Source organism: Staurois parvus, unplaced genomic scaffold (assembly GCF_062004578.1).
Source record: "Staurois parvus isolate SC_StPar_1 unplaced genomic scaffold, SC_StPar_1.0 ptg000311l, whole genome shotgun sequence".
Classification (NCBI taxonomy): Eukaryota; Metazoa; Chordata; class Amphibia; order Anura; family Ranidae; genus Staurois; species Staurois parvus.
This window is the reverse complement of record NW_028318107.1, coordinates 997,988-1,025,113: the sequence shown is the minus strand read 5'-3', so window position 1 is coordinate 1,025,113 and position 27,126 is coordinate 997,988. Positions and strand designations below refer to the sequence as shown.

At 44.4% G+C, this 27,126-nt stretch overlaps 1 protein-coding gene across 1 annotated transcript; it reads left to right on the top strand.

Moving 5' to 3' along the window:
• The first annotated feature begins 216 nt into the window (after positions 1-216).
• LOC149457612 (uncharacterized) lies at positions 217-23,142 on the top strand. The gene is made up of 5 exons (XM_089683468.1): positions 217-363; positions 4,129-4,419; positions 10,610-10,798; positions 15,176-15,195; positions 22,644-23,142. The coding sequence occupies exons 2-5, from the start codon at positions 4,161-4,163 to the stop codon at positions 22,818-22,820; spliced, it is 645 nt and encodes a 214-aa protein (XP_089539594.1). The 5' UTR covers positions 217-363; positions 4,129-4,160; the 3' UTR covers positions 22,821-23,142.
• The last annotated feature ends 3,984 nt before the right edge of the window (positions 23,143-27,126 follow it).

The following is a 27,126-nucleotide window of genomic DNA, read 5'->3' as shown; positions in this document are numbered from 1 at the left end:
AAATAAGGTGTTGAACAGGAATACATTTTTTTGTTCTTTTGTTCATACAGCAGTGTTGTCACCATTTACAGATGGGAAATATCACTGTTTCTGGGAGGAAACCAGATCTGTCACATTCTTTTCTTGTCAGCCTAAAATGTGAATAAATTAGATGAGATCTGTGCTGTGATTGGAGGAGGGGATAGAATGTGCAGTCGTAGGATGAATACCGGGGTGACAACTGGCTGGTGGTTTCTTCCACAATGCATATAGGATCTGCTTTCACTTTCTAAATAAAGACCGCGGACAAAGTCCCATCATCCCAGAAAATCAGAGGAACGGCTGTCCACCCCGAGAGGATAAGCCCCCGAACCTGGTGAACAGGTAATTAACGAGCAGCCTATGTGCCTAGAGGAATGAAAAATCCAGCCACAACCGAGATTTAGTTTTGGTTGTGGTTAGAACATTCATGAGTGTTTTCATTGCCATCTGTGTCCCTGTTGTGGAGAATATACTTCACTTCCTGTCCTGGTGACCACCGAAAATAAAAAACTCTTCCCAAATAAGAAGAGTATGGCAATACAAACCTGACAGCTGTCCTCACCCTTCCCCAACTCTACTTTACCCCTCGCCTCCAGAGGATTTACCGCCCTTTCTGACCAGGCCATTTTTTATGATACGGCGCTGCGTTACTTTAACTGACAATTGCACAGTCGTGCAACGCTGCACCCAAATTAAATTTGTGTCCTTTTTTCCTATAAATGGAGCTTTCTTTTGGTGGTATTTGATCATCTCTGCGTTTTTATTTTTTGCACTATGAATAAAATAAAGACCAACAATTTGAGAAAAAAACTTTATTTTTGGCTTTTTTGTTTCATGGGGTTTTTTTTTTGCAATACTAGTAATGGCGGCGATCAGCGACTTATAGTGGGACTGCGGCGGGAATTCTGACACTGGGGGGGAACTGATTTGGTGACACTAACATCCCCAGTGACACTAATACACTAATGACACTAATAAAAAGCACTGACACTGTACTAATGGCACTGGGCAGGAAGGGGTTAACATGAGGGGCGATCAAAGGGTTAACTGTGTGTGTTTTACTAGGGAGACATGCTGTGTGGAGAGATACAAAGCAGCATGTCCTTGCTGACAGGCGAAAGACGTGTTGTTTACACAGAGGTCCAGGGGCGGACTGACAACTCATGGGGCCTCCGGGCATAAGGGGATTATGGGGCCCCCATGTCCTTGCCTACACCCACAAAAGCCTATGAAAAAGCCAATGAAAGGTACCAGGGGCCTCTCATGGGGCCCCCTACTGACCCTGGGCCCTTGAGCAGTGCCCGAGTGGCTAAATGGTCAGTCCACCCATGCACAGGTCTCTCCCCTGTCAGTGTTACTCGGTGATCGCCGGGTGCCAGCGGGGAATCCCCGTCGGGGACCCCTTGATTGATATCTGTAGCCACCAATGGTGGTGCAGGTAGGGCGGTGCATGCCACAAAACCCGGAAATGCGAAATCATATATATATACCTGATTTCGCACAGCCCTGCCGCTATGTAGCAGTAGTTCTGCTATAGGGCGGTGGGGAAGCAGTTAAAGAATCACTTGTGTTGGGAAAATGGGAGAGTATTGCACAGAAAGGAGCTGGGGGTTACAAGAGGGTAGGGTGGAGGGGGAGGTTTGTAAGAGGGGGGTGGAGGGGGTTGTGTTTTGTGGAATTTGTATTGATCCTGCATGACCAGCTGCGGAGCCAGTTGTGGCCTTTACACCTTTTATTGCCTCTTTTTCTATTTTTATATGTTCATACTTCTTCTCAAAGCTCTTAAAGTAGTTGTAAAGGCTAAACCTTCTGTTTGCAGCTCCCCCTCACAGACCCCCAATATTTTCCCAAGCCCCATCTCGATCCAGCGATGTGTAGGAGAGCCTTGGCTGTCCTGGATTTCTCTATTCTCATTGGCTGAGACAGCAGCGGAAGCCATTGGCTCCTGCTGCTGTCAATCACAGTCAGTGAGTCAATGAGGAGAGAGTGGAGGGCGGGGCCAAGCCAAGGTCCATGTGTGAATGGACACACAGAGCAGAATCTCAGGAGCAAACCTGCTTGGTTGCTCCCATAGCAAGGTGATAGCTGTGGGGGCACTTGGCAGGATGGAGGGGCCAGGAGTCCTGGCAGGGGACTCAAAAAGAGGAAAATTGGGGCTGGTCTGTGTAAAACCATTACTCACAACAGGTAAGTATAATCTGTTTGTTATTCTTTAAACAATCAGCCATTAGTCCTGGTTCACACTAGTGTGATTTGTACATTCAAATTGCCTCTAATGATCGGCAATGGAACCGTCAGAGTCGCTCTGGTTAGAAAAGTAGTTCCTGCACTACTTTTGTCTATTTGGGGATGCAAGAAGTCGCACAGATGTCTATGAAGTCGCACCCAAAGTTGCACTGCCATCCGACTTTGAAATCACACGACTTCAAGTGAAGTCACATAATTTCAAGGTCAGATCCAGTGTGAACCAGGATTTACAATCACTTTCATTAAAATAATTTAAAAAAATATATGTATAACCATTTTTTCTCAGAGTGCAGAAGAGTTAAATCCTTCATGGGTTTATTTTTTCCTACGTCCTGCAGGGGAGATTTCCCATTACTTCCAGTCCTGTAAACACAGTAGGAAATGGGAGGAAATCCCACCAAAGTGATTGGAAATGTCGAAAGTTGCAACATTTTGTATTTGTCGTCACTGGCGATCCCAGTGACAATGTTCCCATAGAATAAATACAATAGATATACAGTAGCAATAATGGTGAACAAAGGTCAGAAGCCAATAAGAGCCAATAGGATTACCAGAGTCACATTAGTGAGAGGTTAGATCTACAGGGGCAATAAGGGAATGTATGTCAAGGTCACCGAAAGGGAAGACCACCAACAGACCAGCAAGTTAAAAAAAAAAAATTATATATATATATATATATATATATATGTATATATATACACATATATATAGTATATACACTATATTGCCAAAAGTATTGGCCCCGCCCTCCAAATCATGTGATTCAGGTGTTCCAATCCCCTCCATGGACACAGGTGTATACAATCAAGCCCCTAGGCATGCAGACGGCTTCTACAGACATTGGTGAAAGAATGGGTCGCTCTCAGGAGCTCAGTGGCTCCAAGCGTGGTCCCGTGATAGGTGGCCACCTGGGCAATAAGTTCATCCGTGACATTTCCTGGCTACTAAATATTTCACGCTCAACAGTGGGATTAGAACAAAGTGGAAGCAACTGGGAACAACAGCAACTCAGCCACCAAGTGGTAGGCCACGTAGAATGACAGAGCAGGGTCAACGCATGCTGATGCGCACAGTGTGCAGAAGTCGCCAACTGTCTGCAGAGTCAATAGCTAAAGACCTCCAAACTTGGTGTGGCCTTCAGATGAGCCCAACAACAGTGCGTAGAGAGCTTCATGGAATGGGTTTCCATGGTCAAGCAGCTGTATCCAAGCCTTACATCACCAAGTGCAATGCAAAGTGTCAGATTCAGTGGTGTAAAGCACGCCACCACTGGACTCTAGAGCAGTGGAGACGTGTTCTCTGGAGTGACCAATCACGCTTCTCTGTCTAGCAATCCAATGGACGTGTCTTTGTTTGGCGATTGCCAGGAGAACGGTGCTTGCCTGACTGCATTGTGCCAAATGTAAAGTTTGGTGGAGGGGGAATTATGGTGTGGGTTTTTTTTTTCAGGGGTTTGGCCCCCTAGTTCTAGTGAAGGGAACTCTTTAGGCGTCAGTATACCAAGACATTTTGGACAATTTCATGCTCCCAACTTTGTGGGAGGAGTTTGGGGATGGCCCCTTCCTGTTCCAACATGACTGCCCACCAGTGCACAAAGCAAGGTCCATAAAGACATGGAGGAGCCAGTTTGGGGTGGGGGAACTTGACTGGCCTGCACAGAGTCCTGACCTCAACCCCATAGAACACCTTTGGGATGAATTAGAGTGGAGACTGTGAGCCAGGCCTTCCTGACCATTGTTTCCTGCACTGCATTTTATCTTTTGTAAAAGGGCATCCTACGGCCTTTTGTCTTGTCTTTGTCTTTGTCTTGTCCTTTGCCAGCACTCATGGTCTCTGTATTGGAATAACATCCATATCTAGGTTTCAGGGAGTCTCTGCAGAGCAAACGGAGGATGTTCCGAAACGCTGTCGTTGGATTCTTCTCCAGAGATCACCAGGATTGCTATAAATGGCTGATTGGTTTCCTCCTGAACTCCTCATTGGTGAAAGATGTCCGTCCAGTCTACATACCCTGCGTTAACCTCAGTCATGAGGCCCATCAATGCTCATTCGCTATTCTCTACCACACCAAGAACAGAGGACGATTGAATGTCACCAACGTGGCGGACGCTCTGTATGATGAGGAGTTGGAGACTTTATGGCGTATACTAGGTGAGAGAACATGCATTCAGTTAACTAAAGTGTTTCTGTAGTCTTGGAAAAAACAAGGAAGATCTAGGAAATTTCCTTTGTTTTTGTTTTTTTTTTGTAATACTACTTAATAAGAGAAAATGGGCCAAATGTACCCCTGAATCTGTGGACACTTTAGGTGCCGGGTCGCGAGTCTTCTGTCTTCTGAACGGAAGAGTGGGAGGATCTTTTACAGGCACCTGTGCTGTTGCCTGGTAATGTGGACATTTCCTATTGGGTCCGTCGGTGGGATCCCCAAATGGTCCTGATTAGAGATGAGCGAATCGAACCAGGCGAACCGGAATTCGAGTCGAATTTCAGGAAATATTCGATTCGCGTCGAAACCGAAATTTTGCCTACTTCGGGTGCGCGAATCGAACATTTCCCGATCAGCCGGCAAAAGTGTCCCTGCAGTGAGCTCCGCTATTTCTGACAGTTCTCTGACAGAAGGAACACAAGTTTAGCGGTTGAAACATTGTATCTATTAGTTTACATTTAGGATACAGATGTTTCAACCACTGTACATGTGAAGGAGCTGTGAGAGAACTGTCAGAAATAGAGGAACTCTGCACATACACTTTTTGCCGGCTTGGAATTATTCTTCTTTTCATCCTACTTCTTCTTCTTCTTCATCCTCATCCTCAGAAGAAGAGGATGAGGATGAGGATGAAGAAGAAGAAGAAGAAGAAGAAGAAGAAGAAGAAGAAGAAGAAGTAGGATGAAAAGAAGAATAATTCCAAGCCGGCAAAAAGTGTATGTGCAGAGTTCCTCTATTTCTGACAGTTCTCTCACAGCTTCTTCACATGTACAGCGGTTGAAACATCTGTATCCTAAATGGAAACTAATAGATACAATGTTTCAACCGCTGCATGGAAGGACAGTCCCAGAACTGTCATTAATAGTCTATTTCTGACAGTTCCATGACATTCCCTCCATACAGCGGTTGAAACAGCTGTATGGAGTGAATGTCCCAGAACTGTCAGAAATAGACTATTTATGACAGTTCTGGGACAATCACTCCATACAGCTGTTTCAACCGCTGTATGGAGGGAATGTCATGGAACTGTCAGAAATAGACTATTAATGACAGTTCTGGGACTGTCCTTCCATACAGCGGTTGAAACATTGTATCTATTTGTTTCCATAAATGGATCCATTTATGGAAACAAATAGATACAATGTTTCAACCGCTGTATGAAAGGAATGTCCCAGAACTGTCAGAAATAGTCTATTTCTGACAGTTCTATGACATTCCCTCCATACAGCGGTTGAAACCGCTGTATGGAGTGAATGTCCCAGAACTGTCAGAAATAGACAGAAACTGTCACAGAACTGTCCTTCTTCTCATCCTTCTCCTTCTTCTCATCCTTCTTCTCATCCTTCTCCTTCTTCTCATCCTTCTCCTTCTTCTCATCCTTCTCCTTCTTCTCATCCTTCTTCTCATCCTTCTCCTTCTTCTCATCCTTCTCCTTCTCCTTCTTCTCATCCTTCTCCTTCTCCTTCTTCTCATCCTTCTCCTTCTCCATCTTCTCATCCTTCTCCTTTTCCTTCTTCTCATCCTTCTTCTTCTGCTTCTCCTTCTCCTTCTCATCCTTCTCCTTCTTCTCATCCTTCTCCTTATTCTCATCCTTCTCCTTCTCCTTCTTCTCATCCTTCTCCTTCTTCTCATCCTTCTCCTTCTCCTTCTCCTTCTTCTCATCCTTCTCCTTCTTCTCATCCTTCTCCTTCTTCTCATCCTTCTCCTTCTCCTTCTTCTCATCCTTCTCCTTCTCCTTCTTCTCATCCTTCTCCTTCTTCTCATCCTTCTCCTTCTCCTTCTTCTCATCCTTCTCCTTCTTCTCATCCTTCTCCTTCTCCTCATCCTTCTCCTTCTCCTTCTTCTCATCCTTCTCCTTCTTCTCATCCTTCTCCTTCTCCTTCTTCTCATCCTTCTCCTTCTTCTCATCCTTCTCCTTCTTCTCATCCTTCTCCTTATCCTCATCCTTCTCCTTCTTCTCATCCTTCTCCTTCTTCTCATCCTTCTCCTTCTCCTTCTTCTCATCCTTCTCCTTCTCCTCATACTTCTCCTTCTCCTTCTTCTCATCCTTCTCCTTCTTCTCATCCTTCTCCTTCTTCTCATCCTTCTTCTCATCCTTCTCCTTCTTCTCATCCTTCTCCTTCTCCTTCTTCTCATCCTTCTCCTTCTCCTTCTTCTCATCCTTCTTCTTCTCATCCTTCTCCTTCTTCTCATCCTTCTTCTTCTCATCCTTCTCCTTCTTCTCATCCTTCTCCTTCTTCTCATCCTTCTCCTTCTCCTTCTTCTCATCCTTCTCCTTCTTCTCATCCTTCTCCTTCTTCTCATCCTTCTCCTTCTCCTTCTTCTCATCCTTCTCCTTCTTCTCATCCTTCTCCTTCTCCTTCTTCTCATCCTTCTCCTTCTTCTCATCCTTCTCCTTCTCCTTCTTCTCATCCTTCTCCTTCTCCTTCTTCTCATCCTTCTCCTTCTTCTCATCCTTCTCCTTCTTCTCATCCTTCTCCTTCTCCTTCTCCTTCTTCTCATCCTTCTCCTTCTCCTTCTCCTTCCTCATCTCCAAGGGCATTTAAATTAAAGGTACAGTGTTCTGCACTAATTTAAAGGCTCTCTGAAGCCTAGAAACCCTTTTTATAAGTCATCTTCGTAGCGGAGAAATTCGCATCAAATCGAATTTCATGCTGGAATTCGCCAAATCAGCCGAATCGAATTTTTCATTTCTTCGCTCATCTCTAGTCCTGATGAAAGCAGCAGTATAGTGATATTATGATGAGGGGTGGTAAAAAAGACTGCATAGCTCGGGCCTTGGCTGCAGTGGTGGATCACTAGTCTTCACTTCTAAAAGGATTAAATGGGAAGCATAGAGAATTTCCAACAACCTGAGAAGTATGTAAGAAATAGGTTGTTTGCTCATTATCACCTAGCACGTTTAGGACAGGAATGGTCCATTTGTGATCCGCATTAAACTTACCCTGTTATCTAAGAAACTTGGTGGGCTCATTTTATTTAGATCAGCCATATGGTGAGGCTGTTGGGGAAGAAAATCCAAAAATTCTTCTTTCTCCTCTGACCTCCTTACTAGAGGGTCACCAGCAGGAGGAAGGAGGTCCTGATTCCTCTTTAAGGATCTTTATGTCACTAGAGGGATCACCAGCAGGAGAAAGGAGGTCCTGATTCCTCTATATAGATCCTATCACTAGAGGGATCACCAGCAGGAGGAAGGAGGTCCTGATTCCCGTATATAGATTTTATATTACTAGAGGGGTCATCAACAGGAGAAAGGAGGTCCCGATTCCTCTATATAGATCTTTAAGAATCTTTATGTCACTAGAGGGGTCACCAACAGGAGAAAGGAGGTCCTGATTCCTTTATATAGATCTTTATATCACTAGAGGGGTCACCGGCAGGAGGAAGGAGGTCCTGATTCCTTTATATAGATCTTTATATTACTATAGGGGTCACCAACAGGAGGAAGGAGGTCCTGATTCCTCTATATAGATCTTTATATCACTAGAGGGATCACCAGCAGGAGGAAGGAGGTCCTGATTCCTCTATATAGATCTTTATATTACTAGAGGGGTCACCGGCAGGAGGAAGGAGGTCCCGATTCTTCTATATAGATCTATATATCACTAGAGGGGTCTCTAGCAGGAGAAAAGAGGTCCTGATTCCTATATATAGATCTTTATATCACTAGAGGGGTCACCAGCAGGAGGAAGGAGGTCATGATTCCTCTGTATAGATCTATATATCACTAGAGGGGTCACTAGCAGGAGGAAGGAGGTCCCGATTCCTCTATATAGATCCTATCACTAGAGGTGTCACCAGCAGGAGGAAGGAGGTCCTGATTCCTCTATATAGATCTATATATCACTAGAGGGGTCACTAGCAGGAGGAAGGAGGTCCTGATTCCTCTATATAGATCCTATCACTAGAGGGGTCACCGGAAGGAGGAAGGAGGTCCTGATTCCTCTATATAGATCTTTATATCATTAGAGGGGTCACCGGCAGGAGGAAGGAGGTCCTGATTCCTATATATAGATCCTATCACTAGAGGGGTCACCGGCAGGAGGAAGGTTGTCCTGATTCCTCTATATAGATCCTATCACTAGAGGTGTCACCAGCAGGAGGAAGGAGGTCCTGATTCCTCTATATAGATCTTTAGTTAGACCTCATTTATAACACCATGTCCAGTTTTGGAGATCTCATTTACAAAAAGATATTGATAAGATAGAACGAGTCCAGAGACGGGTAATAATGGTGAAATGTCTGGGGGATTAAACATATCAGGAGAGTTTTGAGTAACTTAACATGTACAGTCTGAAGGAAAGAAGGGAAAGGGGAGACATGACTGAAACCTTTAAATACATCAATGGGGTGAATAAGGTTCAAGAGGGCAGGATTTTCAGTATGAAACCAAAATGAAGAACACGGGGACATGACCTCAAACGGACAGGAGGAAAGTTCAAAACTAATCCTAGAAAGTATTATTTTACTGAAGAGGTAGTTGATGCTTGGAATAGGCTTCCAGCAGAGGTAGTGAGCCAGTCAACAGTAAGTGACTTCAAACACGCAAACACTGACAAAAAAAAAAGGTATCAAAAAAAAAAAAAGAAAGAAAAACCTAAAACATAAATAAGTTAAAAAAAAAAAGAAAAGAAAACACAGGGAGACTGGACGGACCACTTGGTCTTTTTTCTGCTGTCACTTTCCTATGTTTCTATCTTAACTGTGATTAACTGAAATGTGTGACGTCACTTGTTCAGATCTGTACATTACATTTACTGGTTTATTGGCCTTTCTTGCAAATAACTCTAAAAAGGAACAGTCCCATGTTAAAACAGTTTACCGAGGACAACTCTTTGTTCAGAGGTTAGGTGCACTGCAAACCCCAGTTGGTGCCCCAATCCAAATGCACGGAAGACCTAACGTGATTCATTTTTGTTCTTTTTGATGCTTAACCCCTTCATGCCTGAGGGTAAAACAAATATTAAAGCCTAAGTCAAATTGTACAACGTTGACGTGTTAGTAAAACCATACATCCCATTACAACTACTGTGTACATTCAGGTGAATTAAACCTTGTTTTTTTTCAGGACAAATTGCGCTTTCATTTGGTGGTGAAAGATAATGGATATCTCTTGACTTTTTTTATTATCAAAGGAACACTGTCCCAAAATAGTATTTTTTTTTATTTAGCTGTGTGTTTCTTGTTACTACCATTACTTACCACCAAAGAACAACCCAAAATTAATTTTCCAGCTCTTGACGATCGCAGCGATACCATATATGTGTGTGATATTTGTTGTTTATTACTACAGCCCAGAAACAATAGTGAGCATTTAGTTTTTTTACCTAAAGCACATTGACACTGACACTAACTGACACTCATGCCCTGACCTTTGACCTTGACCTTTGACCCTGACCTTGACCCAAACACTAACCCTGGCACTGAACTAGATCAAACCTTGATCTAGTTATTTTTTCTTTATTTTTTTTTTTATTTTATTTTTTAATATTTATTTATTTATCTTCTTGTTTTACAAACAGTTGTTTATTTTTTTTCTTTCTGCCAGGAGAGAGAGAGATACAATGTATTCAGAGAGAAAAAAAACAAGGGGGGTGGGCTTCATAGTGACTGATCCCTGTGAAAACCAATCAGAGGCTATCTCAGCAATCATGTCACCCAGACTCAGGAGTCTTGGGTCCCGATCATTAGAATGCGACCTGGGGCTCTCAGTGTCACCCCGGTCAGTACGGCGCGCTCCCAGCACACAGACAGGTAAGCAAATATGCATCCCCATGGAAAAAATCCCAGTTCTGTGAGGTCACATATCTGTGTGATGTCAGCGTGAAGGGATTAGGCCTACTATGGACCATAGGTCATAGATCATGTTTGAGCAGACTGAATGTACTCGAGCTGATCGATCGATCAACTTGGGTATAACCAGCCTGTCGAATTTTATGTGCGATTATTTCTCCCCCTCCAGGAGAACACAATGGCTCCTGCTACCAGTGGTTGCAGGAAAGATAATGTCTCCATCTCTGTCCGGCTTTAGTGTTTGATTAATGCTCACATGAGAATGGAGAGGGTGTTGGTGATGATGCCGTGATTGAGCCTCCATGAATTATACAATTATAACCGATTATTGTGTGTTTCCAGGAAGGGATAATGTGATTGTGGTAATAGATGATGTAGAAAAACATGCCAGTGATAGGAAGACCCAGATTCTGCATGACCAGCCCAGCATTGCTAAATGTGCCCGGGATCTCTTCATCTTCAGCTCTAAACGTAAGACAAATTCACCAAAGAACCAGAAAAATCTAGGAGAGATCCAACGCATCTTAGAAGGTAATTAAGGGTAAAACAAACTCAGCTGGTCATTGGAGTTTTATTGGGCCGTCATTTCAGATCAATGCACATTTTTTACCTGTTTGCTGCTTAATATTTCTCGATACATTTCATGTATAAGTGTCGGTTCACATCACCGCGACCTGAAAGTAGCGCGACTTACAGTGCGACTTTGCCAAGCAACTGGAGTACTATTTTAAAGTGACTTTGAAGAAGCTCTGAAGCAACAGCACAGGGGCTAAATGGTTAGCGCTTCGCCTGGCGGTATTAGTATCATTGGTACAAATCTGTACCACCTGCCTGGAGGTTGCATGTTCTCTCTGTGCCCATGTGGGTTTCCTCCCACACTCCAAATACATGCTGAGAGGTTAACCCAGCAATGGGCAAACTACGGCCCGGCGGACCTTTTAATCCGGCCCGCGGAGCGTGATACTGTCAGGATGGCTGTCAGGATGTGTGTAGGCGGGGCAGCGTGACAAACGCGGGGGGAGCTAGGCTCCTCTCACAGTCCGCCCTGAAGACCGGTGTAGCATGAAAATATGTCTCCTATGAGGATCTGTCCCCCTCAACGTATCTGCGCATGTGCCGGAGATCGCCGATCGGCTGCTAATGCCTGAAACTGGCACATGCGCAGATACGTCGAGGGGGACAGAACCTCATAGGAGACAGATTTTCATGCTACACCGGAACAGCGAGAGGAACGCACGGAGCAAAGGTAAGTGAATTGACAGGGGGGACTTGGGGACTTAATATGGGGAATGAATTACTATATGGGGGATGAATTACTATGGGGGATGAATTACTATAGGGGGGATGAATTACTATGGGGGATGAATTACTATATGGGGGATGAATTACTATGGGGGATGAATTACTATATGGGGGATGAATTACTATATGGGGGATGAATTACTATATGGGGGATGAATTACTATATGGGAGATGAATTACTATGGGGGATGAATTACTATATGGGGGATGAATTACTATATGGGGGATGAATTACTATGGGGGATGAATTACTATAGGGGGGATGAATTACTATAGGGGGGATGAATTACTATATGGGGGATGAATTACTATGGGGGATGAATTACTATAGGGGGGATGAATTACTATAGGGGGGATGAATTACTATATGGGGGATGAATTACTATATGGGGGATGAATTACTATAGGGGGGATGAATTACTATGGGGGATGAATTACTATATGGGGGATGAATTACTATAGGGGGGATGAATTACTATGGGGGATGAATTACTATATGGGGGATGAATTACTATATGGGGGATGAATTACTATATGGGAGATGAATTACTATGGGGGATGAATTACTATATGGTGGATGAATTACTATATGGGGGATGAATTACTATATGGGGATGAATTACTATATGGGGGATGAATTACTATATGGGGGATGAATTACTATGGGGGATGAATTACTATATGGGGATGAATTACTATATGGGGGATGAATTACTATATGGGGGATGAATTACTATATGGGGGATGAATTACTATAGGGGATGAATTACTATATGGGGATGAATTACTATATGGGGGATGAATTACTATGGGGGATGAATTACTATATGGGGGATGAATTACTATATGGGGGATGAATTACTATAGGGGGGATGAATTACTATAGGGGGGATTAATTACTATAGGGGGGATGAATTACTATAGGGGGGATGAATTACTATGGGGGATGAATTACTATATGGGGGGTGAATTACTATATGGGGGATGAATTACTATATGGGGGATGAATTACTATATGGGGGATGAAATACTATGGGGGATGAATTACTATGGGGGATGAATTACTATATGGGGGATGAATTACTATGGGGGATGAATTACTATATGGGGGATTAATTACTATGCTTACTATGGGGGAATATTACTATACTTACTATGGATGACACATACACATCATTCATCTACTCTTGGTCCGGCCCCCGGGTCCAATATATGAACCCATTGCGGCCCTCAAGTCAAAAAGTTTGCCCACCCCTGGGTTAACCACTTGCCCTCCAGAGGAGTTCCCAACCAGGCCATTTTTTGCATTACGGTGCTGCGTTATTTTAACTGACAATTGCGCAGTCATGCAACGCTGCATCCAAATGAAATGTACGTATTTTTTCCCACAAATTGAGCTTTCTTTCAGTGGTATTTGATTGCCTGTGCATTTTTTATTTTTTTGCGCTATAAAAAAAAACAATTTTGAGTAAAAAACAATATTTTTGACTTTTTGCTATTAAACATGTTCAGTAAAAAAAATTTAAAAATCAAATTTCATCATAAATTTAGGCCACTTTGTATTCTGCGAAATGTCTTTGCTAAAAAAAAAATGGCAATATGTGTAAATTAATTGGTTTACGTGAAAGTTATAGCATTTACAAATGGTGGTATAGCAATGGCGGCGATCAGAGACTTATAGTGGGGCTGCGGCGGGCATTCTGACAGTGGGGGGAAGTGACATCCCCAGTGACACCAATACAGTGATCTGTGCTAAAACAAAGACACTGTACTAATGGCACTGAGTAGGAAGGGGTTAACATCTGGGGCGATCAAAGGGTTAACTGTGTGCTGGGAGTGTTTTACTAGGGGGCGGGGTCTGTGTGCTTCACTGTAATCACACTGCTCTGGATGGCTGTGCTGTGCAGTGTGCAGGAGCTTACAGGGAGGAGGATTACTCAACAAAACAGTTCTCCTTCCCCTCGGAGATGCTCGGTAATCACCGGGTGTTGGTGGGTAATCACCGGCGGGACTTGGCGAATGACAGCTGTGGCTGCGATGGCGGTGTGGGTAGGGCGCGCATGTGCCCCCTACCCGGAAATGCAAAATCAAGTATATATACAGTATATATGTGATTTTGCACACCCCTGCTGCCCTGTAGCAGTATATCTGCTATAGGGCAACGGGAAAGCGGTTCATTGGATCCTGCCTGTATTGGCCCTAGTATGTGTATGTATGATGTGAGTTAGGGACCTTAGATTGTACGCCCCTTGAGGGTTAGGGACTGATGTGAATGTACAATATATATGTAAAGCGCTGTGTACATTGAGAGCACTATATAAGTACCTGAAATAAATAAAAAAACAACTCTGAAGCAACTTTCAGGGAATGCCTGGATAATCTTCCTGCAATGTTGGATCCAAATCACATCAATGTAGATGAGGATCCATCTTGGAGGTGACCTCCATTACAGTCTATGGGCACAAGTTGGATAGAAGTCATCTTTAAGTAGTATGGGAACCTTTTCCAAAGTCGGAGCGACTTCAGTCATGCTAATTAGGACGGCTCTCATTGACTATTATGGGATTTCACATGTCACGTGACAAGTCGGATCCCAAGTCGCGGCGGTGTGAACCGAGCCTGAAGCCCTATTAAATTTGCAGTTTACATTAGTTTAATACATTCCAGGGGCCTCAAAACAAAAGGTGTGCCAAATATTAACATTGTTTTGTTTTCAAAAAGCAACCGCATCTTTAGTATGAAATCCTGGTCCTTCCCCAGATACTGAACCCTTCCTCACTGTGTGGAAACAGTAGTCTCTCTGCAGAGGTCTGACACGTTGGGGGTTTCCTTTCAGCAGGCAACTACTGAGCTTTGCTGATTGGAGAGCTCTGGCTCTGACTCATCAGGTATTATGTCAGATCTTTGCAGAGATACCTCTGCTTACACAGAGAGCAAGGATCCTTCATGCTGCATGCTGTTAGGGGACAGACTTCTCTACCTAGCAATCCTCTGATCTTCATTTTCCCTAAAATGCCTGACTACAGTAAAACAGTCTGCTCAGGTACAGTGGAGTATTTAGGTTTTGTGCTTCCCTAGGCAACACAAAAAAATCAGGCACCCTCATCCCCGGCAGAAAGAGAGCCTTACACCGACCAACACCAGACCCCCCCCCCCCCACACCCGTTGAGAGGCAGTGACCAACAACAACCCTGTTCCATCCCCCACCCACCACCCACCCGAGAGAGCCTTCACTAACACCCCCTCCACAGCGACAGAGAGAAAGACACGCACCTTTACAGGTTTGGACATCCCCGGGAACAACAGTTGGGCTCTGCATGCACCATCAAGCAGCTTGAAGCCTCTCTGGGTCCCCACCTGGTTCCCATTCCAAATATGTCCTTCTTCCAGGGGGCAGTGCTGCCCCCCTAAATAATGCCCCCCTAGACAAATGGCTTTCTTGCCTTGTGGTAAATACACCCCTTCTCAGGTATTCCTCATTCTAGATACATATGGAAGGTAAAAGACATTTATCTTAGTTGAGGTATTGTGGTTTCTCTGGCATTTAACAATATACTAAATATTTTGTGATACAGACTTGTAATTGTCTGTTTTTGTTTCTTACAGCTCACAATAGAAGACTCCTGGTAAGTACATCCGAATATACAAGGTGTGCACTTTAAAGCAAAACTCCAGGAATATTTTTTCTTTTTTGTTATCATGCAGTGGGGCTGTGTCCTCACTGCATGGATTATTTCTAGGGGGTGGGAGAACGACTATACTCACCTTACCCACCAATGCACCGGAAAACTGCGCTCCCCCAAGGTCCAGCAGTGGACTGTTCCTGTCTGTAGAGCAATCCAATGTACGTCAGCTTTGTACGTCAGTGTTAGGATTTTGAATTTGATCCGTTGGGCAATCGGAAGCCAGTGGAGGAATTGGCAGAGGGGGGTGGCGGAGATGGAGCGGTTGGTAAGGTGGATGAGTCTGGCTGCCGTATTCAGGATCAAATAAAGCAGGGATAGCCTGTGGTGAGGAGGCCAGTGAGGAGGGAGCTGCAGTAATCAAGTCGTGATATGATGAGGGAGTGGATGAGTTGTTTGGTGGTTTCTGGGGTTAGGAACGCGCGTATTTTGGCGATGTTGCGGAGGTGGAGTCTGCACGAGTTCGTTAGCGAATGGACTTGGGGCTGGAATGATAGATTGGAGTAAAGAATGACACCAAGTACTTTTGGCTTGCGGGGTGGGCCTGATGGTGGCATTGTTGGACGTGATGGAGAAGTCAGTGGGGGGGGGGGGTGCGTGGGCTGGGGGGAAGACTAGGAGCTCGGTTTTGGAGAGGTTCAGTTTAAGGAAGTGGAGCGACATCCAATCTGATATGTCGCTCAGTAGGCTAGTGATTTGGGCAGAGACTGAAGGGGTGAGGTGGGGGGTCGAGAGATAGATTTGAGTGTCGTTGGCATAGAGGTGTTAGTTGAAGCCGTGGGAGTGTATCAGTTGGCCAAGGGAAGAGGTGTAGATGGAGAAGAGAAGGGGCTCGAGGACTGAGCCTTGAAGGACCCTGACAGAGAGGGGGAGTGAGGGGGAGGTTGTAGCGTTGTAGGTAACGCTGAAGGAGCATTGTGACAGGTAGGGTGAGAGCCAGGAGAGAGCGGAGTCTCTGAGGCCAAGGGAGTGTAGTTTTTTGAGGAGGAGGGGGTGGTCGACTGTGTCGAAGGCCACAGAGAGGTCGAGGAGTAGGAGCACTGAATAGTGGCCATTAGCTTTCGTGTTTAGCAGGTCGTTGGTTAGTTTAAGTAAGGCAGTTTCGGTGGAGTGTAGGGGACGGAAGCCGGACTGTAGGGGATCGAGGAGGTTGTTGTCATTGAGGTGAGAGCTTTGGCTTTGTAGACTAAGCGCTCAAGGAGTTTGGATGTAAATGGCAGCAGGGAGAAGGGTCTGAGGTTGTTCGGGTCAGTGTGGTCCAGGGAGGGCTTTTTGAGTATGGGAGTGATGTGTGCGTGCTTCAGAGGGGAGGGGAATGCGCCACAAGAGAGGGAGAGATTAAAGATGTGGGTGAGGGAGCATAAGATGGAGGAGGAGGGAGGTCGTAGGAGTTGTGAGGGGATAGGGTCGAGGGGGCGGGTGGTGAGGCGGGCTTTGGAGAAGACCTTGGTGATCTCCTCAGTGGCAGTAAGGTCGAAGGAGTGGAGTGTTGAGGGGGTTTCAGTGTGAGGGATGTTAGGTGGGGTGGAGATCTGAACAGTGGTGAGGCCGAGGGAGAGGGGTGTTGAGGGGATTGCTGTGTGGGAGGAGATAGGTGGGGAGGAGGTCTGGGCAGCAGCAATGTCCCTGCGAATTGTGTCAATCTTGTTTTTGAAGTGATTGGCAATCTCGAAGTTGGTGAGTGAGGTGCTGGGTGGAGGTGGCAATGATCCACCTATGACTGGGGATACTGCTTGTGAAAGGCCTTACATCTTCTCCATAGTTACAGGACAGGCCTCTGATAGCCCAACGGACACCTGAGGCCCATGTGATATCGGGGTCCAGATCACTTGCCTTGTGCTACATAGAGGAGATCAGCTCATTGCCAACAAGAGGGTGGCTTCATCACCTATCAAGCACCAGCTCCAACCCAACCAGATTTGAACTAGTGTAATCTCCCTTCAGGATCCTGTATCCAACAATGTATACCTTCCATGAGATATCCACTGCTGGGTCCTCACAATGTGCAGTCACAACTCACACTCTCACAGATAGAAGGCATCCACTTGATTCACCAATATTCAGCCAGAGGCTCAGTACATTACCATTTTGTTTGTGCTTGAGGTAGTCAATCAGTAACAGTCTTTAGTAATGATTAATCCCCAACACAGTGATACAGAACAGGTCCTCTTTAAGTAGGCAATGTACCTTCCATCACTCGGTATTGGGGGTTCCCATCCTTGGGTTCCAATAAATTGGTTTTAGTTCTTCAGTGCATCTTTCTAATCAGGCATCTCCATTTCCATCAGCCTACTCCTCTAACCAAGCTCCCCCTAGACCAGGTATCACTAAATGGTGGACCGCAGTCCGAAAACTGACCGCATGACAGTCCTTTCTGTGCCGTGGCTCCATTCCTTCTTCCACCCCTCTGCTCCATCACCCCGCTGCCCCATCGCCCTGCAGCCACCTTCATCTCCAAACAACAGGTAGAAGGCAGAAGGTGCAGCATGTCCGGACAGAGGACAGGAGCTGCCCAAGTTAACAAATATGTGATCTGTTTCTAGGGGCAGCCCTAGCAACCAATCATCTGCCTGTTAACATAAAAAGTTGGGCAGCTCCCGCCCTCTGTCCGGACATGCTGCACCTTCTGCCTTCTACCTGCTGTGTAAGGTGGGATTGAAGGATTGTGATTGACAGGAGAAAATGTGATGTAAGGGAGGGGGCATTCACATAAAGGGGACCAGGTTGCAAAGAAGGAAGGGGGATGTGAAAAGGACCAGGATACAAGAAAGGGGGGCTGTGAAGGGGACTGGGATTCAAATAAGGGGGGCTGTGAGGGGGACGGGGTGCACAGAAGGGGGACTGTGAAGAGAACTGGAGTGCAAAGAAGGGGGACTGTGAGGGGCCTGGGGTGCAAGGAGGGGGGGATGTGAAGGAGACTCAGGTGCAAGTAAGGTAGGGGGGCTGTGAAGGGGTCTGAGATAAAAGAAAGCAGGGATGTGAGGGGGCTGGGGTGCAAGTTAGGGGGGCTGTAAAGGGGACTGTGATGCAAGGAGGGAGAGCTGTAGAGAAAACTGGGATACAAGGAAGGGGGGCTGTGAAGGAAACTGGGATACAAGGAAGGGGGGCTGTGAAGGAAACTGGGATACAAGGAAGGGGGGCTGTGAAGGAAACTGGGATACAAGGAAGGGAATTGTTAAGGGGACATGGATGCAAGGAGAGAGCGACTGTGAAGTAGTAACAGAGGACACTGATGAGAAGGGGAGGGGATTGTTATGTAAGGAGGGGAGCTGTGACGTGAAGAGGGGATTGAGGGCTTTGATGTAAATGGGGGGCTGTGATGTAAATGGGGGGCTCTTGGATGCAAAGGGGTCTGTAATGTAAAGGGGGGCTGTATTGTAAAGGGAGAACTGATGACACTGATGTGAAGAGCAAACTGTCATGTAAGGGGGTGGGGCTGTGACATGAAGGATCCGAGTCATAACCATGAGACTTGGACCTCTGTTGGATGGAAATGTTAATGACGGACCTCCGTAAATTTAAATTCAATACCCCGCCCTAGACTTATAAAGGATCCCACCAGGAAAGAAATCACCTCATCTCACTTCCTGGGAGGGTTTCTGAAGAACTCCCATCTTAAAGGGGCACTGCATTCACCCCTGCCTACACCCCGGGTCACAGGTCATCTTAATGTGCCAATTTAGAGCTGGCCAAGGAACATTCATCTCTAGGAGCAGCTATGGGTCCACCCGTCATTTTCATCCGTGGGGAAGAATCTGCACGTTGTACTTCTTGAATTCACTAATTATTTTCGGTAATTTTAAGCAGATTTAAACCCAAGAATAAACATGAAGTCGGTCTACCAGTCCTTCGATGTGATGGCTGCATTAGTTTTCTCTTTTATAGGCCTATATTTCCTTTATTTTCAACTGGTGATCCTGCCAGTAACACACAAGAGCCAAAACGCTCATTAAAGCAGCCCAGAGATGATTCAGGTTTTTTTGTTTGACCAGCAGGGCGCAGAGCAAATCATCAATTTTTGTAGCATACACTATACATATATTTTGGAATTAAATAACATTTTTAATCATATGGATTTAATCACAAGCGCCCCCCCTTACATCTGAATCCACAGAGTTTCCCATTTACATCTGAATCCACAGAGTTCCCCCTTACATCTGAATCCACAGAGTTCCCCTTCACATCTGAACCAGCAGAGTTCCCTTTTACATCTGAATTCATAGAATTTCTCTTTACAGCTGAATCCACAGAATTCCCTGTTCAACTGATCTGTCAGAGTTCCCTTTTACATCTGAATCTGCTGAGATCCCCTTTATATCTGAACTGGCAGAGTTCTCCTCTCATCTGAATCCGCAGAGTTCCCCTTTACATCTGAAACCACAGAGTTCCCCTTTACATCTGAATCCACAGAGTTCCATTTAGATTTGAACTGGCAGAGTTCCCCTCAATCTGAACTGGCAGAGTTCCCCTTTACATCTGAATCTGCAGAGCTCCGTTTTACATCTCGATTTGCAGAATTCCCCGTGCATCTGAATCCATGGAGTTCCCCATTATATCTGAACTCACAGAGTTTCTCTTAATCTGAACTTGCACAGTTCCCCTTTACTTCAGAATTCACAGAGTTCCCTTAGACTGTAAGGGGGACTCTGCAGACTCTGATGTAAGGGAGAACACTGCAGACTCTGGTGTAAAGGATAACTCTGATATAAGGAGGTCTCTGGTAACCAGAGCCCCCACATACATCATAGTTCCCATCATTTTCAGGCACACATAGGATGAGAGGGGCAGGAGGAGCAGTTCCACCTTTCTCTCTCTCCACTCCCATCCATGCAACAATCTCTGCTTACAACTGCAGCTAGCAACCCTGGGAGCCACACTCCGGGCTCTTTGGGCCCCACACAGTGGCGGAACTCCAGAGCCTAGTTGCAAGTGCGACCTTTGCGACCCTGGTAGTTCCGCCACTGTGTGGTGGTTATACAGAGCATTCATCACGTCCAATTTCATCGGATAAACAGCGCCATTTTTAAATTTACAAAGTATTTCAACACACCGATCTGAATGTTAAAAGAATTGCCGGCATTGTTTGCCAATAATTTTTTTTTAACTAGCCCCCCCCCCCATCCACACCAAGCCCTTCGGGTCTGGTATGGATTTTGAGGGGAACCCTCACGTCAAAATTTAAATGGCGTGGGAGTCCTCCCCAAAATCCACACCATACTTATCCCAGCATGCAGCCCAGCAGGTCAGGAAAGCAGACAACCCCCCCCCCCCTCCTGAACCATACCAGGCCACGTGCCCTCAGCCCGTGTTGGTGCTTTGGTGGCATGGGGGCTCCCCCTCAAAGCACCTTGTCCCAATGTTGATGGGGACAAGGGCCTGTTCACCACAACCCTGCCTGCTGGATGTGGGGGTCTGCGGGCGGAAGGCTTATTGGAATCTGGAAGCCCCCTTTAACAAGGACCCCCAGATACCACCCCCCCACGTAAATGAGTATGGGGTACATGCTACTGCTACCCATTCACAAAAAAAAGTGTAGTGTAAAAAATTACAGGAGACATTCTTTGACAACTCCATTATTAAAAACAAAAATAAAAAATGTCCCCAGAAGTAGATCCAACATCAATCATGATGCCCACCGCCATCGCCATCGCCAACCCGAAAAAAGAGAAAAAAATGCTCCGCTCTCGCTGCTGGCTCCCACCATCTGACGGCTGCACCAGCCTGACAGTTCTGAAATACTGTGATGACATCACCTCGCCCCCTTGTGACATCATCATGCACTATGATTGGCCAAAGCATTGCACCTGATATGTGGTCAGATGCATTGCTTTGGCCAATCACAATGCCCTGTCAGGGTGCAGTGCATTGTGGTGCAGGAGAACAGCCCGCTGACCACCCTTACTGTTTATATGTTTGCTGAACACACGAACGGCCGATCTTCCAATCAAACAAACGCTCGGCTCCAACATAGAGCCCAACACTATTTATACTGACAATGAATCCCAAAAGATTTCAGATGTATTGGATTTTCAGAAGACAGTTATATTCTTTCTATTGTATTTTATTTTATTCTATTCTTTTTTCTATTATATTCTAATCTCTTCTATTCTATTATTTTCTTTTTCAATATCTTCTAATCTATTCTATTCTTTATAATGCATTGTATTATTTACTAGTCCATTCTATTCTATTGTTTTTCTATCCTATTCTTTCTTTCTGTTGTATTCTATAATATTCTTTTCTATTCTGTTCTATTTGAAATTAAATTTCAGAAAACAGTTACATTCTTTCTATTTTATTCTACTCTATTGTATTTTTCTATTCTTTTCTATTCTATTTTTTTCAATCTATTCTATTCTTTTATATTGTATTCTATTCTATCATTGTTCTATTCTTTTCTATTCTATTCTAGTCTTTTATCTTCTATTCTTTTTCATATTCAAATTTGAGTCAAATTCGATTTCAAATCAAAGTTGATCAAAGTTGATGTGAATTTTATCCTAATTTAATTTCATGCTATGCTAAAGTTGGAGATTGGCTACTTTGGTCTGAAACTGGCACATGTGCAGTTGCTTCAGGGGATACATATCTTCAAGGGATTCTCTTTTATGGTTACACTGGCACTGCTCCTTCCTCTCTAGAGGGGTGACACTACATGTTACTGCACCGGGTGACACCAACCCTAGGGACGCCTCTGCTGCCCATACAACTCTCTTCTGAATTCAGAAGCAGTGCAGCATCGTTGCCACCCAATCACAGAAAGCTGTAAGGTAGGCTTCAATGGCAGGATCAACAAGTAATCATGGGACATGGTAATGGAAGGCCATAGCTTTAATTTCTCCTTCCCTGTTGATTGCAATGCCTTTTCACTAAGGGCCAGTTCACACTCCATGTGTTTCAGTGTGTTTTTTTTTCTGCATCCAAAACACACAGAAAATAGGTGATATGGTTATCAATGTTCTAGTTCACATCAGCGCTTGCAGTTCCAGTGCATTCCGGTTGCAGAAAAAAAAGAACAGGCTGCATTGTTACTGCACAGAACGCGGTAAAATGCATCAAAAATGCTCCGGAATGCACCAAAAATGCACTGGAATGCTCCAAAAATGCACTGGAATGCACATGTCCCTTTTGAATAGAAAAAAAGAGGGGAAAAAATGTAACGGAACGCACCAAAAACGCACACGCTGAAATGCATCTGGACTGTGTTTCTATAGTGTGAACCGACCCTAAAAGATTTACCAAAATTTCAAGGAAATGGAAACTCCTCTTTGCTCACTCCTAGTTCTAACATTGACCTACAGCGTATTATAATGTATCATACATCGTGCATCACTCACTTGTATCGATTATACAACAACCCAACGTACAATAATACTTCTTCTTGTTTTTAGTGCAAAATATTACCGAAACCCCAACATCTGATGATTATAATATTGGCCTTCATTATGTGTCTTCTTCCTCTTATTATAATCATCGTACTGTACAAGCTTGAGAAGCTGCAGAGCTCTGTGCCTCAGACTACAGCGAGTCCCCAGAATATCACCGCCAACACCACCGCCAAAATATAAACCAACAGAAATGGCCACAAGAATTCCTACACTACTGAGCTCTGTATACTGTATATATATATATAGAATGGGTAACAGTTGGAGGAAAGCAACATAATAACAGTTACAATAGACATTCATTTCTGCTGTTTTGCAGCACATATAAAGCCTTGCTGTAGAACACGTGAGGATGAGTGCAGGCCATAGACGGTTTGTTTATCAGTCGATTTTTCGTCCAAAAGAATAGCCGGAAGATTTTCGTACTGTTAGTGGGGCAATGGCATCGGCCGATTTTCGCAGTTCCTCCTCATTTCTTTTATGAGTCATGCTGGAAAATTTGTGAAAAACAGCAGATTTTCGCAATCATTGGCGGCAACAGAATGACCGATGTTTCGTTTTTCGGACGAAAAATTGGCCGATAAATGAACCGTCTATGGCCTGCATAAAGCTAGGCAAGGCTGGCATATTGTTCAAAAATATTCATTAAAATGTGTGCGCAATTTTCTGATGGTTAATGGGGACACATTGATGATCATTTTTGACTGTTGTGATGAGAAAAATCAAAGCCAAAAGATGCAAAATGTTTCTTTTTTCCTTTATGTGAATGAATACAATTCTGTTAAAGAGATCTCTGTGGTTGAGAAAAATTGTAATATGTATGTGCTAGGAAAGGTTTATTCCAGAATTAGAACTTTCATGTTTATGAAGATTTGTGCAAAATCATTATGATTTCAATGATTATGTATGTGTATGTGTGGGTGTAGGATTATTACTTTTTTTTTCTATGGTTGAACTGGACGGACTTTTGACTTTTTTTTCAGCCAGACTAACTATGTAACTATGTATGGTATAAAAATGTATGAAAGAACGATACAAACAAAGGTTTACGTAAAGCACATGCAAAATTGGATTCGTAAGTAGATTCTAATATATACGAGGGGTCTTCAAAATGTTTCCGCACTTTTATATATACAGTGAGGTCCATAAATATTGGGACATCGACACAATTCTAACATTTTCGGCTCTATACACCACCACAATGGATTTGAAATGAAACAAACAAGATGTGCTTTAACTGCAGACTGTCAGCTTTAATTTGAGGGTATTTACATCCAAATCAGGTGAACGGTGTAGGAATTACAACAGTTTGCATATGTGCCTCCCACTTGTTAAGGGACCAAAAGTAATGGGACAATTGGCTTCTCAGCTGTTCCATGGCCAGGTGTGTGTTATTCCTCATTATCCCAATTAAAATGAGCAGATAAAAGGTCCAGAGTTCATTTCAAGTGTGCTATTTGCATTTGGAATCTGTTGCTGTCAACTCTCAAGATGAGATCCAAAGAGCTGTCACTATCAGTAAAGCCATCATTAGGCTGAAAAAACAAAACCCATCAGAGAGATAGCAAAAACATTAGGCGTGGCCAAAACAACTGTTTGGAACATTCTTAAAAAGAAGGAACGCACCGGTGAGCTCAGCAACACCAAAAGACCCGGAAGACCACGGAAAACAACTGTGGTGGATGAGCGAAGAATTCTTTCCCTGGTGAAGAAAACACCCTTCACAACAGTTGGCCAGATCAAGAACACTCTCCAGGAGGTAGGTGTATGTGTGTCAAAGTCACCAATCAAGAGAAGACTTCACCAGAGTGAATACAGAGGGTTCACCACAAGATGGAAACCATTGGTGAGCCTCAAAAACAGGAAGGCCAGATTAGAGTTTGCCAAATGAGATCTAAAAAAGCCTTCACAGTTCTGGAACAACATCCTATGGACAGATGAGACCGACATCAACTTGTACCAGAGTGATGGGAAGAGAAGAGTATGGAGAAGGAACTGCTCATGGTCCTCAGCATACCACCTCATCAGTGATCATGGTGGTGGTAGTGTCATGGCGTGGGCATGTATGGCTGCCAATGGAACTGCTTCTCTTGTATTTATTGATGATGTGACTGCTGACAGAAGCAGCCGGATGAATTCTGAAGTGTTTCGGGAATATTATCGGCTCATATTCAGCCAAATGCTTCACAACTCATTGGACGCTTCACAGTGCAGATGGACAATGACCCAAAGCAGACTGCAAAAGCAACCAAAGAGTTTTTTAAGGGAAAGAAGTGGAATGTTCTGCAATGGCCAAGTCCATCACCTGACCTGAATCCGATTGAGCATTTCACTTGCTGAAGACAAAACTGAAGGGAAAATGCCCCAAGAACAAGCAGGAACTGAAGACAGTTGCAGTAGAGGCCTGGCAGAGCATCACCAGGGATGAAACCCAGCGTCTGGGGATGTCTATGCGTTCCAGACTTCAGGCTGTCATTGACTGCAAAGGATTTGCAACCAAGTATTAAAAAGTGAAAGTTTGATTTATGATTATTATTCTGTCCCATTACTTTTGGTCCCTTAACCAGTGGGAGGCACATATGCAAACTGTTGTAATTCCTACACCGTTCACCTGATTTGGATGTAAATACCCTCAAATTAAAGCTGACAGTCTGCAGTTAAAGCACATCTTGTTCGTTTCATTTCAAATCCATTGTGGTGGTGTATAGAGCCAAAAATTTTAGAATTGTGTCCATGTCCCAATATTTATGGACCTGACTGTAGTATATATTATGTACATAAATGTATGGGTGACAGGTGGAGAGAAAAGAAAAAGATCCTAAGTAGAAGTCGTGGGTGCAAATATTTCTTTAAATCGAAACAAAAAAATAAAGAAAAGTTTGTAAAGACGTATACTGTATACGTTATATACCACACATGTTGAGTTGGAAAGCTCAGAATCCTTTATCCATACAAGAGAAAGGGAAGATGGGAAAATATATTGTTGTAAACTTGCATGTTATACCTGATAATATATAAGTACCTGTAAAAATTAAAAAGTAAATATATTAATGGATTTGAGGTGTTATGAGTAATTTGTTTCTAATTGTAACTTTTTTCCTTTAGATGCCAGACTAAAATATTGTTCCTTTCCTTCCCATCCCCCGTCCCTTCCCTTCCCTTTTTCTCTTCCCTTACTTCCCTTCTATATCTCCTACTCCTCCCTTTCACTTCCTCTTGCCTTCCCCTTTTCCCTTCCTACTGCCCTCTCCTCCCCTTCCCTTTCTTACTCTTCCCTTTCCCCTTCCAGTTCCCTTTACCTTCTTTTTTTCCTTTCCTTTCCCCTTTCCCCTTTCACCTTCCCTTCCCATTTCCATCCCCTTCCCTTCCTTTGTTCATCTCTTTCAGATCCTTTTCCTTTACTTACCTCCCCCTTCCTCTTCCGTTTCGCTTTATCTTCCCATTCCCTTACTTCCCTTCTACATCTCCTCTCCTACCCTTCCCTTTCACTTCCTCTTCTCTTCCCCTTGTCCCTTCCTACTGCCCTCTCCTCTCCTTCCTTTCTCTTCCCTTTCCCCTTCCAGTTCCCTTTACATTTTCCTTTCCTTTCTCCTCCTCATCCCTTTCCCCTTCCCATCCCCTTCTCTTCCCCTTTCCATCCCTTTCCCTTCCCTTGCTCATCTCTTCTCCACCCCTTTCCTTTACTTTTCTTCCCCCTTCCTCTCCCCCTTCCCTTTCTCTTTACCTTTACCTTCCCCTTCCCTTCTCTTCCTTTCCTTTTCCCTTCCCTTTCCCTTTTCCCTTTCCATTCCCTTTCCCACTGAAAAGTAAAAATATCATTGTATTAGAACACTCTAGAGCAGGGGTCTCCAAACTTTCTAGACAAAGGACCAACTTCCTGTCCTTCAGATATTAGGGGGGGGGGCAGACTGTGGTCACTGGGAGTAGAAAAGGTCCCAATGTTAGTGGGGAAGAAAACAATGCCCCATCTTTAGTCAGTGGGAGGAATTGTGCCCCATTGTTGGTGCCAGTGAGAAGAAATGTGCTCCATCAGTGGGGTCATTGGGCCCCCCTTGATGGTGTCATTGGGAGAAATTGTGCCCCATCATTGGTGCCATTGGGAAGAATTGTGCCCCATCATTTGGTGTCAGTAGGGGGAATTATGCCCCATTGTTGGTATCAGAGGATGAAATAGTGCTCCAAGGGCCAAATAAAAGCAAGCAAAGGGCTGCATCCGGCCCTCGGGCCGCAGTTTGGAGACCACTGCTCTAGACTAATCAGTAACTGACTTCTTCCTTTTACTTGCCTTTCATTGGAGGAAATTCTTTCAGCCACCGTGAGAAGATTTGGAATATTCAGTGCAGGCGTCACTGTAGCTCACCATTACAGGAGATATTCCAAGTACAGGTAAAGGTAACTATAGATGATGGAAGTGCTCTGGTGACTTTGTATCCTGCACAGAATTCCAGGATTATAAAGATGGGAGTTGTTACCCCGAATGTTCGGTGAT